The 20,411-nt window shown below is 33.7% G+C and overlaps 1 protein-coding gene across 4 annotated transcripts; it reads right to left on the reverse strand.

Annotated features, from left to right (window-relative positions):
- Window positions 1-5,527: 5,527 nt before the first annotated feature.
- LOC145030841 (putative cyclic nucleotide-gated ion channel 20, chloroplastic) lies at window positions 5,528-11,783 on the reverse strand. 4 transcript variants are annotated; one of them, XM_078979268.1, is made up of 13 exons: window positions 11,655-11,782; window positions 11,326-11,471; window positions 10,871-11,050; window positions 10,294-10,392; window positions 10,078-10,215; window positions 8,775-9,026; window positions 8,373-8,633; window positions 8,130-8,275; window positions 7,956-8,033; window positions 7,689-7,818; window positions 6,897-7,128; window positions 6,628-6,790; window positions 5,528-5,729 (listed from the first exon to the last, which is right to left on the reverse strand). In XM_078979268.1, exons 2-13 carry the CDS (start codon window positions 11,446-11,448, stop codon window positions 5,609-5,611), a joined length of 1,923 nt encoding a protein of 640 aa, XP_078835394.1. In that variant the 5' UTR covers window positions 11,449-11,471; window positions 11,655-11,782; the 3' UTR covers window positions 5,528-5,608. The 4 variants fall into 4 exon arrangements, with proteins under 4 accessions (XP_078835394.1, XP_078835396.1, XP_078835398.1 ...); XM_078979270.1 differs by lacking the exon at window positions 11,655-11,782 and adding an exon at window positions 11,542-11,616; XM_078979271.1 differs by lacking the exon at window positions 5,528-5,729 and adding an exon at window positions 6,055-6,218 and having other exon boundaries at window positions 11,655-11,783.
- Window positions 11,784-20,411: the final 8,628 nt, after the last annotated feature.

Genomic DNA, 20,411 nt, shown 5'->3' on the forward strand with positions numbered 1-20,411 from the left:
CAGGAGCATTATCGTGAATTTCTGATTGAGAAGATGCATCTTTTTCTTGAGCTTCTTTGATTGAGGTTCCTCCCGTTAATTTCTTTTCAACCAACGAGAGAGAAAGAGAGAGAGAGAGAGAGAGAGAGAGAGAGAGAGAAATAATTTATTTTATTTTTTATATTTTGTAGTTATAAAATAATTAAATAACAAAAAGAAAAGCAAAAAACAAATGGAAAAGGGAAAATCCATCATTTTTAGATTTTTTTAAGTTGTTTTGGACCAAAACCGCAACAAAATGATAACTTTTGGACTATTGGTGCTAGTCCAAACATGTTTGACCCAAAGTAGCATTTTTCGACATACCACAGGGACCATTCTTGCAATTTTGTCTTTCTTTGATGATAAAAGTTAGGTCTATTTTTTATAGAAAAAAAATTAATAAATATATCAAAATTCATATTTTTTGTACTTTTTAATCATGGATTCATATTCATGTTTAAAAAAAATGATATTTTAGTTCAGATTCACATTGTTAACCTATTCAGATTCATATTGTAAACATGTTCAAATTCACATTGTGAACCTCCTCAGATTCACAGTGTGCATAATAGTAATTCAGATTCACAATGCGAATCTGAATTGTTCGAGATTTTTCATATTGTGAACATTAAAAGTTGAAATATTTACAGTTTAGAATCACAATGTGAATCTACAATGTTCTGGTTTTTTTTATCGGTGCTGATGTTTATTAATAGAGTACAAAAAATTAATATTTTTGGTATAATTAGTTTTTTTTTTTAAATAAACTTAAATATTGAAAAAAATTAAGAAAATTAAGTGGGTTTTTTTCGAAAAAAAAATTTTCAATTTATATATCATCATGGATTTCTATGGAAAGAGGACGGAAAATCTTGAACAACCGTATATTCGAATTTTTTTTTTTTCGATAAAAAACTTGGCCTAAATTTTTTTTTAAATGAAAAAAAGGAAGTGAGTTTTGTTATAATCCGATATATGTGCGTCAATTATAAAAGTTTACAACCCTTCCTTTTGCCATTGATCGCTTTAAATTCTAACGCTTTGGATTGGTTCCTTGGTTCCTTGATTAATAGTGGTTCTCTATTGAACTTTTCCATATATATATATATATATATATATATATATATATATATATATATATATATATATATATATATATATATATATATATATATATATATATATATATAAGACTTGAAAATGATGGACCACTCATTGATAAAACCTGAACCAACAAACAAACAAAGTTCACACACACAAATGATCACGCAGGTTCCACAAGGAGGAATGACAACTCTCATGTTGTGTCCCTAGTGAGTTCATGTCCTGATAGTTGGAGAACAAGGTAGTAAAAAAACATCACTTCTTGACAGAGGGTAAATTGGTCATTTCTTTTATTCAAGCAATTCATTCAGTCAAAAAATGAAACAAAACATTTTAAGTTAACTGACTAGTTTATTAATGTAACACACTATATATTTTGCTAAAGATAAGTTACAAAGCTCATTTTTTTGAAGGGTAAAGATGTATTTTTTATAGATGATTCATCTTTTTAGGTATGGCAATGGGGAGGTTGAAGTTGTTCAGGCTCCATTGAATGTTGGATAGGGCCTCTAATGCAAGACCTCATAAGGGATTCATATATTAAATTAAATATCCCTGTAAAGCCTTGAAAGGTTCACTTTTTTTTATAAAATTTGATCTTTATAACAAGTTATTTGTGTCCATATATATAAGGGTTTTTAAAATCTTGGAAAAATAAATCAGTCAAGAGTTGAAAGATTAAATTAAAGTTTCCTTTTTGGGGTTAACATGGTCACCTATTGGTGATAGAGAATTTTAGTTCCTTTAAATTAAATAATGGTTTAATGGAGGTAGGCTACATTGGTCATCAAGATGAAATTTTGCAACCTAATAATCTTGATTCTAATGTTTTTGTTTGTTGAATGAAGTGGAGCTAAATTAATGATTAAGTCCTTTCTTTAGTTGAACATCTTGTTCATGAAGCCTGGAAAAAATATGAGTTTGCATACAAAAAGATCAAAAAAGGGAAACAAGATAACTCACTTTGTGTGCACAAAAACAGAAGAAGCCATGGATTGAGATCAAGGTTCCTTCTTCCTAGTTCCTTCATCCTTTTTCTTTAAATGATTAAACTGAATTCATGATCAAGGTTCAGATAATGAAAGCGGAAAGAGTGCAAGAAGCTTTAGGGAGCAAATGTCGTTTCTATAGAGACGACATGTCATATCTATTGGTGAATCTACCGCGATAATGTGTTGTAGCTAAAGGGTATGTCATGACTCCACATCTATATCTATAGAGACGACATGTTGTATTTATAGATACACCTATAGAGACGACATGTCACATCCGTAGCTTCATCTATGGAGACCATCACCATGTAGTGACAAGCCAGGACAAGACGACGTGTGGTCTCTAATGGATATCTATTGCAACGATATTTATAGCGACGACCAAAAATATTTACTGCGACGGCGCTATGGTGACGAAAACTATAGGGGCGACATGTCGTCCCGGACACCTATAAGGATGACTTTTTAATCTATAGAGATGACACTTTTCGTCCCTATAGGTCCCATTTATTGTAGCTTGTGAGCCCGAAGCTTAGTGAGTTCCCCCAAAATACCAACGCCATACAAACCATAACAATATCATAACAAACAACATGCATATAGAGTATGCAGCATAACTGGACCACCCTCACCAGGCCTTAAGTCTGTTTTGCCCATTATAAGAACCTTCAGCATGTCTGGTCCGCCTTACCGGGCCTTTAGCCTGTTTGGACCGTTCTCTGGGACTTCGGCCTGACTGGTACGCCCCATTGGGCCTTCAGTCTATCCGGGTCGCCCTGGGTATGTTGGCCTGCAGCACAAAGCAGGACCGCCTCAACCCACCCCCAAACATACAATCGATATCATAAATATCAAATGCTAGCAACTCGTCGAGTCCATGTAGTGTCCAGATACCGTGAAAACTCGAGTCAACTTGCCAAGTTGCCAACCAACTCGTCAAGTCCATGTAGTGTCCAAAAGATCGGGAAAACCTTAACCAACTCTTTGAGTTATCTCACCAACTCGCCGAGTTCACTCAGAATCCAGAAAGCAGGAAAACACTAATCCAATTCGTCGAGTTGGCTAAGCAACTCGTCGAGTTTTCCTATCTTAACGTGTTCACCCTTTCCAGTCGACTCCAAGGCTCTAAAATACAGATCTAGCCTCTTAGGACTAAGATACCACGTAATAACTTTATGTGCATGCAAGGCATAAAAGGGATCAAAACAACAATACTAAGCTAAATAAGAGGTTTAGGGAATGGAAATTGGCCAAAGCTTAACAAAGCTTGAGTATGTAGACCTAAGAAGGCCTAAAGGAGTTTAGATCTAAATCCATGTCCTCATGATAAGCCCAAATCTGAGAATGACTCCAAGATGTACCAAAAAGGACCATTTTCTTTCATGAGAGGAGATCTAAGCAATGAAAGGTCAAGGTAGCAGATTTATACCTCAAGATGGCTGCTATAACAATGCAAAATCCAGATCTAAATCCCCTTCCTTCAGTTATGCACTCACCACTTCAAGATTCTTTATAAAATGCACCAAACACACACTCTTTGGCCTTACACACTCTTAAAATGGAAGGTTAGCTCGATTAGGGTTTCTATGGACTGTAATGTGATAAGGAAGGCTGGCTAGGGGGACTTAAGGTCCTTTATATAAGGTGTAAACCCTAAAAATCAGGGCTTTCATGCACAGCCTCAACTCGTCGAGTAGGTTTCATAAACTGTGGCTTGATCAGTTTCTACACGACGAGTTAGGGCCTCAAACTCGTCAATTAGGTCTTAACTGATGTATAAAACTTCTTGAAATTCATACCTGGAAGTCGGGATGTTACAATTAAGATGACCCTTTGATCAGGTTCTTCCTAAACGACGAAAGCATGATTTGGAGAGGACTTGTCTTCAAAAGTGATGGTGGCTGAGGGAGCCACTATAAAACCATTAACATGATTGAGAATATTTGATACTTGAGGAGAGGAATGATTTGATTCTTCCATAGTTGGTAATTGGAAGAAGTTAGCTTGATAGTCAACATATGCAAAATGGTGTTGAGGGAGAGGTTACCCTCGGAAGAAGTAAAAGATGAGACAGGTGACATGATGAAGATCGAGAAAAATTGAATAGGGCCGGCTAGAAGGATCGTAGAAAGGTTGTTACCATATAAAGATTTTATTAAATCAATCTCCCATAATATGGAGAGATATCTGATTCACTATTTATCACAAATACAATATTACAAGATATGAATTTGAATTACAACAAGATTCTATAAACTAGACAAGGATAAATTTAGGTTGTTGTAGGTTATCGTTAATAGATGGTCTATAGTCCATTTTTGTTGATCATAAGAAGCGTTGAATTTAAGATTAGCATATTAAGCGAGCTCAACTACTTCTTAACAATGCAAATGGAATAGATGCCCCAAAGGCATATTTGTCATTCAAAGAAACATATTACAACTTCATAAGCCATGAAAACTACTAATAAAGTTACAACAAATTAGAGGTATGGCCAGGTGCACATGCACGATGGTTTAGCCACTTCTTCTTGTATCTCCATGCCACCTGGATGCTGGTTGCCGCCACACCTTGCCAGTATGGAGATTTTTTCCTGAAATTTCTAAAATGTTATTAATATTTAAAACCAAGTTTCACATTTGTTCCACCGGTAAACTTTCATTTTTTCTCCATTGCGACTTTTTGATTTGTGTTTTACCTTTTATTGGTTAAACGAGTTATCTTTATTTTAAGTGTTTATTCTTCCATGAAGCTGACTAGATAAGTATTAAGATTTTTTTTTGTCGTTTATGAGAATCTTATGTTATTACGTAAATGTAAAATTATTATAGATTATAATATAAATTTATAATTTTTCATAAAAACTTTTGAAAATATAACTAGAAGACTCATTAAATATTTAATATCATTAGCACTCATTTTTTTCATAATCGTGGCCAATACTGACGTATTATTAGATTAATAACCAAATTTACTTGCCTCTTGAACATGTTTACTTAATAAAGAAAATAGAGGAAAATACAATTTTAATCCCTGAGTATAGTGGAATTTTATAATTTTGGACCTCATTTGAAGTTCTTGTAATGTTTTTGGTCCCTATTCGTAGTAAAAACGACAATTTTAGATCTATGGGTAAAATTGATTTTTGCGATTTTGTCCCATTAATGGAACTTGAAACAAGGACCAAAACCATTACAAAAATAACACATACCAAAATTTCATCAAAAAACTTTGTGGGACCAAAATTGAAGAAATCAATTATACTCAAGACCATGAATGTAATTGACTCCGGAAAATAATATACAATGTAAAAGCATAGATAGTCCATAGTCCATTTTTGTTGATCATAGGAAGCGTTGAATTTGATATTAGCATAGTAAGCCAGCTCAACTACATCTTAACAACGCAAATGGAATAGATGCCCCAAGGGTATATTTTTCATTCAAAGAAACATATTACAACTTCATAAGCCATGAAAACTACTAATAAAGTTACAACATATTAGTGGTATGGCCCGGTACACATGCATGACGGTTTAGCCGCTTCTTCTTGTATCTCCATGCCAACTGGATGGTGGTTGCCGCCACACCTTGCCAGTATGGAGACTTTTTCCTGAAGTTTCCAAAATGTCATTAACATTCAAAACCAAGTTTCACATTTTTTTCCACCAGTCAACTTTTTTTTTTCATTGCAAATTTTTGAATTGTGTTTTACCTTCTACTGGTTAAACGAGTGATCTTTGTTTTAAGTGTTTATTCTTCGTTGAAGATTACTAGATAACTGTGCTTAAGATTTATTTGTCTTTTGTGAGAACATTATTATTATGAAATGTAAAATTACTATAGATTATAATATAAATTTACAATATTTCATACAAACATTTGAAAATATAACTACATGACTCATTAAAATATTTGATATCATTATCACTCAGTTTTTTCATCATCGTTGCCAATACTGACATGTTATTAGATTAATAACCTAATTTACTTGCCTCTTAATATGTTTACTTAATAAAGAAAATAGAGGAAATTACAATTTTCATCCCTGAGTAGAGTGGATTTTGGGCCTCATTTGAAGTTCTTGTAATGTTTTTGGTCCCTATTCCAAATACAAACGACAACTTTAGGTCTATGCGTAAAATACTTTTTTTATTTTGTCCCATTAACAGAACTCTAAACAAGGGGCAAAATCGTTGCAAAAATCGCAAAGACCAAAATTTCATTAGAAAACTTTGTGGGACAAAAATTGAAGAATCAATTATACTCAGGACCACGAATGTAATTTAGTCCAAAAAAATAATATACAATGTACAAGCATTGGTGCATTTATATGAATAACTAAAAGAACAATAACTAAAAATTTATATGATTATTATTCCTTATGTTATAGAATAATTTTTGGTACATAGTGAAGTGATTATCAAAGTTTGTTACTATTTAGTGACATTATTACCTAAACAAATATGAAAGTTAAGTGGATAAATACTGTGTAAAAGAAGCATTATTACCTAATGGCAAACTGAAGACGATGATTCTTTACAAATCCATCAAAAAGAGTGATCACTTCTTCAAGATCTTCAGCCCGAAGAACAAATGCCTCAACATTTGTTACACATTTCACTGTCCTTTTGCTACGCAATCTGTTCCCTTGTTTTCTCTGGCTTCTTTTATCTGGAAAAAAACATTTTAAAGCCCAATATTCACCAAATTAGAAATGAAGTAAAAAGTAGGTTGCTATTTGTTGACATTTAACCATCCTTAACTAGTTTAATTATACCTTGAAGGCACCATTTGAGAAGTTCTTCACCACATACATCACCCTCCGACAATGAAACTTTATCATTCCTATTTTTTTCAATGCTTTCCAATTTTCCTCTTACAATAAAAGTCATCTTTGTTACAAACCCTCCTTCATATAAGATTGTGCCTTCCTTGATGTAAGTCTTTTGCTTTAACTTCTCACATATTGCATCTAATGATGGTTCATCCAGAAGTGCAAATAATCGGACCTTCAAGTTGTAATGTACAGATGTAAGAAATAGCAACACACTTCATTGATTTGTTTCGTATAAAACGTACTTTCATTTTTCCTATGATAGTACTACACTTCAAAAAAAAAATACACCCATTAATAGCAATGTCACTAAAAAACAAAGAATTTTCACATTTTGACAGAGTTTTCAAAGTACAACATCGTAATATGTAAAATGTTTAAAGTATAATTGGGTTGAAGAATAAATTACAATACTATAATTGGGCAGGTTTCTTTTTCAAAGTTGAGATATATTTTTGGGGGTTAAATGCAAGATATAACAATGTACTTTCAATGGTTAGTTTATTATAGCATCTTGTACTTTTATTTCTTCTTATCATGGTATCATACCTTATAAAATCTATCGAATTATAGAAATTCAATCAAAACTCAAAGAAATTTTCACAATCCTACTCTGCTATATTTGGGTAAAATTTTGAAAGTATAGTGCCTTAATATGAAAAATACAAGAAGTATAATGCTATAATCATATAATTGTCAACATCATAGGAACAGACAATGAGAGTTGAATCTTACTTCCTTGAGAAACTTAAAGATATGTCGGCGTATATCTCTTTGCAATTCTTCCGGTAGATTCTTCATTAGCGTCTCTTCATCAACCCCTCGGGTAGCCACCCAATTACAACTCTCCGACTCGAGAACTCTTCTACTCATCAATACATACAAATGGTCAACCTTTGACCAAATAGACAACAAAACTAAACCAATATAAAAAATAAAAAAAATAAAAAAAATAAAAAAAAAAAAAAAAAAAAGACAATGCAAAATAAGATCTTTTAACACCTTCTTATCTCGTCTGACAAGCCACGGTGTTTCATCCACTCCTTAACATCACGTCTTCTAAGTGACTTTTCAATTTGTCTAATTAATAAGATAATATTAAAAGATATAAAGTGTTGATATGATAAAAGAATGAGGGGTTGAATGTTTATATAATTGTGATAGTAAAAGGGGTACCTGCGTCCAAGACCTAGAAGAAAGTTCTGCATGTTTCCGATAAGAAGAGCGAAAAGCAAAAGTCCAAGTCCAATGATTCCCATGGTAAATAAAACTTCCCCAACGATATAACTTGGAGTTTGATTTCCCGCAAGTGTACTGATTTGCTTTTCACAATCATCACCAATTGAAAATAGAGAAACAATGAGAATGGGCACAATAAAGAATAAAAGGCAGATAAAGTTGATCTAAAATATTCAATACCTGAAGCCCCCAAAAAAAGGAGTATACATATCTTGTGAGGAAACTTTTATCGGTAGTAAGATTGACAGCTGTAGCGTAAATTCCATAATTTATACCATCTTCACGAAAACAAACACTAGAATTTCTATCTTGTTTCCAGTCATTCCATTCCAAATTACGTTCAAAACCCCCATAATCATTCCCACGACCGCAATCTATAAACTTTCTACAATCTGTAATTGTAGAATTATTACAGACGTCTCGAAGGCATCTATTCATCCTCTTCATAGGAATTAAAGGAAAAAAAAAAAAAAAAAAACAATTAGAATAGGTTAATAGCCTACAAAAAACATTTAAACGCGAATAACATGAATAATAACAAGAATAAACATGAGGAATATATTCATGATCGATCTCACCCACCATTATCGTTAACATATACCAACATGACCCAATAAAATGACTAGCCAAGACGAAAGTCATAAGATTGATGAAAAAGTTGGCCCATGTTGACTCAAATATGAAACCACTTGGAGACTGGCCAGCAAGAAGAGGCTGAAATCGGTATAATCTGGGAATGTACTGTATAATAAAAGCTGTTTGCAAGATAAACTTTGCGTTACTAATTATTCCGGGTGATGTAACGCCATTTGGTTGGATAAATAGTACAACTATCTGCATGGATAAGTTATTAACTTAATTAAGAGGAATCCACAAATGACAGTTCGAATAGGGGCGAACGGAATAGGGGGACTAGCGAGCGGGCTGCCCATCTCATATTTGTTCAAGCAATATTAGTCATAAAACCTTAATATTTGTTTTAAGCTCATAGATCACCAAAGAGGCTAAACCCACACATCCCACAAAAGCCCAATTTCTTAAGCTACAAATATATATATTGGGTACAAAAATTATCAATATATATTCTCTATAGTTATCATATTCAGGGCATTAAAAAATATGATATAATCTCTTTAGTTGAGGGTACATTAACATAGAACATGTTTACAAATAATTTTTTTTATATACATAAAACAATTTTTTTTGGGATGCTTTTGTACCCCCAACGCCCAATCTAACTCCGTCACTGTACAAAATACATACAAAAAAAAAAAAAAAAAAAAAAAAAAAAAAAAAAAAAAAAAGTGAATACATCAACCACAGCAAAGCCAGGAACGACAATTACAATCCTCAACATTCCTAATTCTTTTTCAAGAAAATGTAACTTTAATTTCTTATTACTTATGGTTAATATATAATTTTTATGTACTTTATGGTTAATAATTATAATGATTAGTTTCTTAATTTCGTATCGTCATAATGCTAATCATAAGAGAAAAAAACGATTGATTCTTTTTTTCAAACAAAAAAAGATATTTATGACCGAAAATCGCGTCTTGTTAGTGATAGTATTATTGAAGATTTTATAACATATGCTTGATAATATTATTGAAGATTTTATAATCTATGCTCACATCGTGAAAATAATATTAATACGGAAACCGAAAGAAAAAACCAAATATAATATTGATTCTTCCAAAGATCGATGCTACTCCTATTTAGAGGACTTTTTTTAAATCAATTTTTCTTTCAATTTTACAAACTATGTTATGTTAATCGAATGTATATATTTTAATATAATTAACCCCTTTTATCGAAAAATCTTGGCTCCACCCTGGATGCGAAGAAATGATATTATATATGGTTGCAAGAGAATCGATCTTACCTGAGGAACTGGTAGTATGATAAATAAGTCAAGCAAGAAAAATCCAGAAATATAACGTGGCCTGATTTCTCTAGGACTTTGAACCAAGTCTCCAGCACCTACAACTACTGGATCAGATGAAATGTATGCTAACCTGAACTGCAAAAGTAAAACACATATTACATGCCAATTACTCAAAATGATAATGTAAAAAGAGGTGATTAAACAATGGTTTACCTCAACAAGCATGCGCAAGAAATATATAAGGTCAGTTATGCTTCTGGAAACCACAAGGGTTATTGCCAATGTCCAATCAATTACTACACACTTGAAGTCCTGCTTCCAAAAAGGATGATAGTCAAAAGATTAGTCAAAGACTAATGTAAAAAAAAAAAAATTAAAAACACTATATAGTATACCCATTAATTCGCAAGAAAGGTTACAAAAACATTCAACTCATAATCAGAGTCTGGAACATTTAGTACTATACAGTGGGAGATGGCGCCAGTTCTCATGATTGTTGATGTTTAATTTTGTGTTTCAAAGTAGAAATAAAGGAAATGACCGAGTTGTGTTTCGTAGGTGAGAAATAATAATTTTAAACTTAGACAACTAAAAAAGTTGGTTTTTAATTACAATAATCAGGATAAACAATTACTAATTCCAACAAAAATTTTAGTTGTTTCTACAAAAAATTCTTTACAGAATGAAGTCAAGTAAAATTATGTAATACAAGAGTGAATTAAACAATTTATGAGCATACAAAAATTTAACCTACGTAAATTAATAGTTTCATATCAAAATTAAGTTTTACCTTCTTCATCGACAACAAGTAAAAGAATAAGGGGTCTATGAAAATGGCAAGTATGCAAGAAACGAGCACGAATTGGTTCAACAGTTCAACAGCTTTTTCATCTGGCTTCATGACCCGAATTGTAAAATGTTTTAGAAATGATAACTTTTCACGTGTCCACCTATGTACAACACCATCATTCTGCAAAGCAATACGTACAACTACATGAATATAGAAGTTGATAGGGAAAGTTGCAATAAATAGCAACCACTTTGACTTCATTTCTAATTTAAGTTTCTAATTCAAGCTCTTGCTTTTTTAACGTAACAACCCTCGCATGTTGTTGCACATCCCCAACTCTCCTGACCTCAACAAGTGCTTATATTTTGCTTCATTATTAAATTAAATCTCTCAATTAATGGTTATATATACCTTCTACTATGTAACGAACTACCTATAAAGGCAATAAGACTTACTTCACCCGAATTCAATTCATTGGAGATCACTGGGATGGATATTGAAACACTATTGTTCCTGTTTGAAAATTTTCTCTTTCGACGATATTTGTTGTGTACATCATCTTCTCCACCAGCGTCCATTAATCAAGCCTCAATTACAACAGCTTTATGACAGTATGAGAGAGAATGAAAACAAGTCAACAGCTGTAAAATCGTTGAAAATAAACTTACTACCTGTATTCCTTATTAGTCTACTCAATCCCATTGTTTGAAGGAATCAAAGTGAAGCTTATTCATAAATTTAACTAAAAAAAAGCCGAAAATCATAAGAGGAAATGAAAACATACCTGTTTAATTCCATATTAGTATCCCTATAAAAATTGCGTGTTTAAATAAGAGGACGATAAGAAACATCCAAATGAACGAGGAGACAAAGATTTGCATTCATTGAACGTAGATTTAGGACATCTGTATTAGGCTTGCAACTTGCAAGTTGCACTTGGTCTGATCAAGTAAGTGGATGATGAAATTTTGGAAGGTAGTACGAGAATGCCAATTGCAACAAAAGCATTCCAATTTGACTACTACGATTTATTAAGCGTAGTGTATACCCACCATTTCTTTTTGAGAATGTAACCATGGAAGGTCAGTCAACGCTCAACGCTATATATATATATATATATATATATATATATATATATATATATATATATATATATATATATATATATATATATATGGGTAAAGTGAATATACCTAACAACCTTATATAAGCTTAGGTACCTAACCACATTATACTACATTGTTTTGCATTATATTTCCATTGCAATCGTCTAAGGTTCTTAAACTTCAACCCTTAACTTGATTTACTTTCAATATTTTCAGACATTCACCATTATATTCCTCATACACCATTTGATTTGTAACGGTAGTATATGAAGCCCACCAGGGGGTCTCCGATAGAAAGACGTCATTTGAAGGAAGATAATGGTGAAAGTCCAAAGATTTTGAAATCAATCAAGTTATGAGGTTGAATTTTAAGAACTTTGAGTGATTACAATGCAAATATGATACAAAATTACATAGTATAATGTGGTTAGGTACCTAAGCTTATATAAGGTTGTTAGGTATATTCACTTTACCCTATATATATATATATATATATATATATATATATATATATATATATATATATATATATTCTAAAACAGAAAAAAAAATATAGACAAAACTTCAAAAATGGTCTCTGTGGTTTACGAAAATATCAAGTTTAGTCTCTAAGTTCAAAAAACCTCACTGATGGTCCCTGTGATTTCAAAACTTTTAACAAATGGTTCTTCCGCCTAACTCCATCAGCTTTCTACCGTTAAGTGAGAGGTATTTTCGTCATTTCAATACACATGGACCATTTATGAGGTTTTCTCTCTCTCTCTCTCTCTCTCTCTCTCTCTATATATATATATATATATATATATATATATATATATATATATATATATATATATATATATATATATATATATATATAAAGGGCTCCACTCTCTCTCTCTCTCTCTATCTCTCTCTCTCTCTCTCTCTCTCTCTCTCTCTCCACCGTATACCCCCACCTCCTCCTTTTTCTTTTTACCCAAGATGAACACTTCATCTTCTTCCTCTCTTCCTTCTTAATCAAAATTCCACATCTACCTACCAATCAATTATATTCTGCCTAATCTCGACGGGAAAGATGAGCGGGGGGAGGGAGAAGCCTCCTGGTGGTCGGTCGACACTTACGCTAGCGGGGATTTGTGTTGCTTGTCGATACAGAGAGAAAGACGAGGTGGCAACCGGTGTTTCTTGGTGAAGGTGATGGCAAGTGGAAGTTGGAGTGGAGGCAATAGGTGGAAGGAAGCAGTGGTGTCGGGGTGTTTGATGGTGGTGGGTCACAACAGGAGGAGGCGGTGATTGGGATGTCACAAAACAACAGGCAGTCACTGTATATTGAAATGAATAGTCTCTAGAACAAGAACTAGTTTCTGAAAAAGATCAAGAACATGAACATCCAGAGTTGATTTCTAAAAGCCATGAAAGACCTTACTTTGTACCTGAACATGTTGCTTCATTAGCATATGAAAGACAATTAAGTGGAGTTAGTGACTCCAAGTTGAGCTCCATACCTGATACAGAATCGGTATCTTTAGCTAGTGATCTTGAAAATGAGGATCATACAGAAGATGACCACCATTATCTAGAACCCGAACTGGTTTCTGAAAAAGATCAAGAACATGAACATGAAGAGTTGATTTCTGAAAGCCATGAAAGACCTTACTTTGTACCTGAACATGTTGGTTCAGTGGCTTTTGAAAGACAATCAAGTGAAGTTAGTGACTCCAAGTTGAGCTCTATATTTAACGTCCGTAGATCCGGGCTAGTCAATTTAGAGATAATAGGGGTCGAAAACAACTTTTCAACAAAAGATTATTTAGAATAAATAATCTTAACCAAGCTTTAGAATATGTCTCAAGGATTTCGTACATATAAAGAGCGCTGAAATACGAGTTATAACGAAGAAGTTATGACCCGTTGAAGTTTAGCGACGGAACCGGCACGGCACCGCGAAGACGTAAATAGTGAATTTATGATAGAGCTTCTTTTAGCCTTAGTAATCTATATGAAAGTCATAGAATATGTTAACCTGAGAGCGTCCATAAAAAGAACGCCTAAATCTGACCTCTTATAAGGAAGTTATGATTTTTCGAAGTTTCGGCTTAGCGGTGTACAGCCCGAAGTTTGAGTATTAGATCGAGCGGTTTTTAGCCGACACAACCTAAACGAGAATTGAAGATCTCGTTATTAGTAGCGTAACGATAAAAAGACAGACGAAAATGAACATCGGATAAAGAAGTTATGAGATTTTAACGGACCAATCCTGTCCCGGCCTGTTAAAAATATAACTTTAAAAATAAAGTCAAAATTAGCCGACGGAATCTGAACGAAAGTTGTAGAGTACGTCTCCACCTACGCGTGGATATAAATAACGTCAAAAACGGAGTTCGTATGAACGAGTTACAAATTATAATAACATATTTACGTATTAAAATAAAGTATAAATCATATATACGTACACACACACACACACACACACACACATATATATATATATATATATATATATATATATATATATATATAAATCATTAGCAATGTATCGATGATGCGGTCATTATAAAACTAATGTTGAGTTCTTTCGACATTATCTTAGTGCAAATATTGTTAAATATATTTAAAATAGTATTATAAAGGGGTGTTTAGTTGTTTATATAACTATAAGGTCATTAACTAATTATGGAGGGTAGTTTTTGTAAATTCAATTACTATAAATAAGAGGTTTGAGCTCTCATATTTTTTGCACCATTCTCTTGATTCAAGAGTCTTTCTCTCCTTATCCCCCGAGCATTTCGGTCCCTCGTGATTCGACTTCTCTTTTTGTAGTTTTAGTATAGTAAGGTGAGCGCTGAAGCGCTGCACGAATCTTTCTTAGAAAGATTCAGCGACGAAGTTCTGCCCCTGCAGAGTCCGACTCCTAACTAAAATCCCCTTGTAAGTAAGTTATGCTTACCCTATTTTAAATATAGTTTTTATTTAAAATTAGTATTCTTATTATAAATTTATAATAAATATTTGAGCTATTATTATGACTTATATAAGTGCCGTTATAATATCTTTTTAACTACTTGCGGTACGGGGAATCTGATTTAAAGGGTCGCATAGGGTTGTTGGATTTCAGAAGTGCTATACACCAAAATGGTCCTGCCCTCCGGTGTTTTATGTCTGGCCCCTGTTTGTACATAGTGGTTGGAAAGTATTGTTTAAACACTTATATAATAATAATAATAATAAAACTAATAATTAGTCACGGTAAATATTAGACTAAAATCTAGTGGTGATAATACTAGGTTTCATCGAAGGAAATTATTTTAAAGTAAGCGAAGCGCTGTCCGAGTACCGAGTCACCACCTTCTCAGGTGAGTGCATAGTTACTTTCATCTTACACATAGATATGAAGTATTTTATATAAACTACGTGCTATGTATGCATATTATCTGAATACTTGCTGTCTATGCTGGATGAACGTTTTTTTTATACATGTTTTTAATGATTTGAACTGTATACGTATTTTAAATATACAAGTATGTTGGGTATGAGATGGGTAGATGAATGATGAGAGATAAAAGATGAAGTGAGTAAACATTGGCAGCTATAGACTTAGTGCCTAACAAATAACATCGACAGCTATGGACTTAGTGCCTATTAGACAAACACTGGTAGCTATGGACTTAGTACCTGTTAGGAACTGGTAGCTATGGACTTAGTACCTGTTAGGAATTGGTAGCTATGGACATAGTACCTATTACATAAACACTGATAGCTATGGATTTAGTACCCAGCAGCTATGGAATTAGCGTTTTACGAATGAGCATTGGCAACTATGGATTTAGTGCCAGTCCTATAACCTTGGAAGCAAGGGACTTCGGAATAAACGAATGCAGGATAAATGACTCTTAGGATAGATCCTTAAGAGTAAAGAAGACAATGGGGATGGGTAATTGGGTTGATTGTTTGATTGTTTAAACATAATAATTATATTATTGTGGGTTGAGAACCATATGTACTCACCAGGTTTCCCAACCTGACCCACTCAGTTTATTTATATCACATGTGACGATGTGAAGTTGCCTTACACCGAGAGATTAAGGAGATATAGATCACTAATGATAATGAACGTAAGTTCTATTTATGCTTATGTTTCTGTATTGACGATGACATCCCAAATGTTTTAAAACGAATTAAAAATACTTTTCTTCGGAAATGCTTTGATAACGTATTTATCATGTTTTAGTAGGGAACAAATTCCGCAACGTTTTTATTAAAAGAGGTACTCTGATTTTCATAAAGCATAAACAAAAGCGGTCTTTTCTGGCCGTGAAATGGGGATGTCACACTATATCTGATACAGAATCTGTTTCTTCAGATGATGACCTTGAAAATAAGGACCATATTGACCTTTCTCAAGAACCAGAACTTATTTCTTTTGAAGATGATATCGATGACAATGTGGAATCTGTTCAAGTGAGGGAAGGAGATGAAAGACTTCATGAGGATGAAATAAGTGTTGATAATGTGATGAATCAACAAGAAGTGGTGAATGTGGTCTCTTCTTTGGAGATTATGGCAGAAGCAGTTCATAGCAGGGCATCAAGTCTGTCATCATCTGATGAAGTGAGTGAACAGGTATATAATTAGAAAGACGGCGATAAGGTGGCAACATCAGTTTCAGAAACAAGTTCTTATTTTGAAGAACATGGCAGCTTAATAGAAAGGTCTGAGATTGATGTCACAAGTTTATCAGTGGAAGAGAGACACCCAAAAGAACCTGTATATGATACGAGTCCTCGATCTGAACATGTTGCTTTGTAACTCTTGTTCTAGTTGATGGCAGCGAAAAAACAAAGGGAAGAAGAGTAGCAGTGAATCACAAAGGTGTGAAGATGGGTGGTAGTTTTATGGTGTTTTGTACTCTGAGAGAGAGAGAGAGAGAGAGAGAGGCCATTTAATTAAATAATTATATATATATATATATATATATATATATATATATATATATATATATATATATATATATATTAAATAGAGAAAACCTCATAAATGGTCCATGTGTACTGAAATAACGAAAATGCCGCTCACTTAACGGTAGAAGGCTGACGGAGTTAGGCGGAAGGACCATTTGTTAAAAGTTTTGAAACCACTGAGACCATCTGTGAGGTTTTTTGAACTTAGGGACTAAACTTGATATTTTTGGAAACCACAATGATCATTTTTGAAGTTTTTCCAAAAATATAATGTGACAACCCGAAATCTTCATTCGGTCAAACCCTAAAAGTCAACCACTTCGTATAATAAATTAATATCATTATTTCTTATTTTAAGAAATATAAAGTTCGTTTGATTATTTTAATATTATTTTTAAACGAACGGGTGAAAGAAAGTGTCGTCTCGGGTTTTAAATTTTAAAATCCGCAAACATCTCGCGTCTTAGAAACTCTCGGCCAAACTATTTCGTTTGAGTCGAAAAATCATACCAAAATCCGAAAACTCATGCTTATCCATGAGTTTACTCCCTAAGTCTAGTCAATATGAGTTTACTCCCCATTTATCCAAAAGAGTAAACTCAAGAAAACCTCTCAAGTAGCAAACTACAAACAATTCAAGATCTTCCAAGTTGTAAGTGTTCTATCCATTTCAAGTTGATTAAACACTTAAACTAGTGTTCGTGCATCTATTCATCCATTCACTTTTGTGTTTGTGATTAGATTTCCAAAAACACCAAGAACACACACTAAGTGTTCTTGGACTTTTAGCTAAATCCAGGCTTCCTTATAGTATGTACTTCCATCTTTGGGTCTTCTTAAGCTTGTAGTACATATTAACATCAAATAAAAGTCCCAAGAACACCAAGATCAAGGTGTTCACGGTTTTGGGAGGCTCCCAAAACCGTAAACACCATTTATGGTGGAAAGTGGTGCCTTAAGGTGCCTAGATGCTTCACCATGCCTTAGGGACTTGTCTAGCTTTATCCTTAATGAGTTTATCACACAAAAAGCACCAAATACTTCCATTTTTATGTGTTTACGGTTTGGGGATCTCCTAAAACCGTAAACACCCCAATAAGTGCATAAAAGTCCCATAAAAGTTCAATGGTTATTGCTTATGTCTAAATCTAATCTAGACTATTGCCATGATTAAGCTAAGGACTTGAAAACCCCCCAAATACCTAACTTATGAGTTTAAGGTAGTAAACTCATGAGTTTAAGGTAGTAAACCCAAAGAGAAATGACCATGAGGCCGTAAACTCCTCAAAGGAGTGTTTTGTTGCACTAGTCCCTTGCAAAGTCCAAACCACCAAGTAGAAATGCTTCAAAGGACTTGTAAAACCTCAAATCATCATATGGTCAAAAGGTTTAGAGCTTATGATCGTAAACCCTTGAGTTTACTACCATAAACTCCTAGGGTAAAGGTCATCAAATCCGTAAACTCCAAAGGAGTTTACCCTTGAACCCCAAACACAATAGCAAGGTCCGTTAGCACTTAGATGCAATCCTTATGGCTTGTAGCACTTATATAAGGTGTATTACATGCCTTAGGATGTCTTAAATTTTTCAATTAGTGGTTTAAAGTCTAATTGGATACATATATGTGTGATTATATGTTAACTAGGATCATTGAGTGTGAACAAGTCTTCACTTGTCACCTAGCAATCCTACATCAACCAGTTCATCCAAACCACCATCTATAGGTGAGTTCATACCCCTTAACCAATGATTTAAATGTTTTTAAATGCTTTATGGGGGGGGGGGGGGGGGAACAAGTTAAATACTTATAGTTATTACATCAATCACATGTGATTAATAACTACAAAACCAATGATTTCTTACCGTTCAAACTATTTCTCAAACCGTATTGTTTCAAAGTGTTTTACAAACTCATTTACTTATCAAATACTTTCATTTAAACACTTTAATAATTATTATCAATTGCATGTCTATGTATGTATACTTATATAATAAATGTTTAAAAGGCTTAGGAAGGCATGCCCGCCCTATTTCCTTTTCGCGCTTGAGATGTGGTCTGGTGGGATATCGGGTATCCGTCCGAAGATCATTTAAAATATTAATTATATATCATGTGTACATATGTAGTCATAAAGGTCCTTCCAGTTCATTCAGTACCCTTGGGTAGCAAGGGTATACTTCCAAGTTCATACGTACCAATTACATCATTAGGAAGTTACCATAGGGGTAGCACAGGAGAATACTAATACTATAACTAGAACAAAGAAACATACAATGAGTCAGTTCATTCATGAGTCAGTTAGAGTAGTACACACAGTACATTACTATACATGCTAAATAGAGAGAACTTACATTACAGCTAGCACACGTAGAACATTTTAGTATACACAGGCTAGACAGAGAAATATTACACTTTCAGTTAGCACAATTATTACATATACGTTTATGCAGTTATGTGAACCATTGAGAGGGTCATGCCACTTCCTGCCACGACCGTTCTTGTATCCCGAATCTCCTTAATTGTAGAGTGTATGAGTTTGCGTATAGATCTATACTGGATTGACTATCCTACACCTTGTTGCTCGCTACAGTGGGACTTGTAAGTCTACGGGTGCCAAATGTCATTTCTTACGGCGTCTTACATCGTCGTTTTACTAGAGTCGGTAGCAGGATATAGGATTATCACATGTTATTTGAAAACACCTTTTTGTATTAAGGTAGTTGGTACCATGGTAGTCACTTATTACAAATACTACGGTACGATAATATTTTCCCATTACGTTCACTTCGTGAATATTCACACGATGCACGGTAATGTAATAACTATAGTTTTGGTTAATGATAGTCAGAATTTAGGAAACACACACACTCTAACAGGGGACATCTACACGAACACAAGATGCCTTGGTAGGAGGCTACAGTTAGTAGAAAACATAGGGTTTTCTAGGAGAGTCCAAACATTATACAAAACATTGTACAAAACATTTTACAGAAACATGTTTCAAACGTTTTCATACAAACTCAGACATTAATATACGTATGATCTCACCAGCAATAAGCTGATACTCGCTTTCAAAATAACTTGTATACTCAGGTCACCACTAGACAGGTACAGGTGCCAGGCTTTTGAGAAGATGGAGTTCGTTCAAGACTCATCTTTTATTTTGATATGTATATTTTTGGTGTCTATAACTTTGACAGAACACACATGTATGAAATTATAATATTAATGTAATGGATGATGTTGTTTCTTGTTTACTACTATTCATTGTATGATACTGTACATGACGTCCTCCGCCCCAGAATGTTTCCGCCATTCATGGTTTTGGATTCGACGAGTCGAATTCTTAGGGAACGTGGTTAGCAAAGAGGGAATACACGTGGACCCTTCCAAAATCAAGGCCATTGTCAATTTCTAGGCCTCGCTGGCTATTATCGCAGGTTCATTCAGAACTTCTCCCGCATAGTGAAACCTCTTACAACACTGACCCAGAA

Source organism: Lactuca saligna, chromosome 2 (genome assembly GCF_052625555.1).
Source record: "Lactuca saligna cultivar CGN05327 chromosome 2, ASM5262555v1, whole genome shotgun sequence".
Classification (NCBI taxonomy): Eukaryota; Viridiplantae; Streptophyta; class Magnoliopsida; order Asterales; family Asteraceae; genus Lactuca; species Lactuca saligna.

What these genes read in the sequence shown, in the direction of transcription:
- LOC145030841 (XM_078979268.1), bottom strand. Translation starts at nt 11,448, where the DNA reads ATGGACGCTGGTGGAGAAGATGATGTACACAACAAATATCGTCGAAAG. An exon ending in GGTATATGTTAACGATAATG is followed by an intron (nt 8,634 to 8,774) that starts GTGGGTGAGATC and finishes ATTCCTATGAAG; the next exon opens with AGGATGAATAGATGCCTTCG. An exon ending in CCTTTTTTTGGGGGCTTCAG is followed by an intron (nt 8,276 to 8,372) that starts GTATTGAATATT and finishes GATTGTGAAAAG; the next exon opens with CAAATCAGTACACTTGCGGG.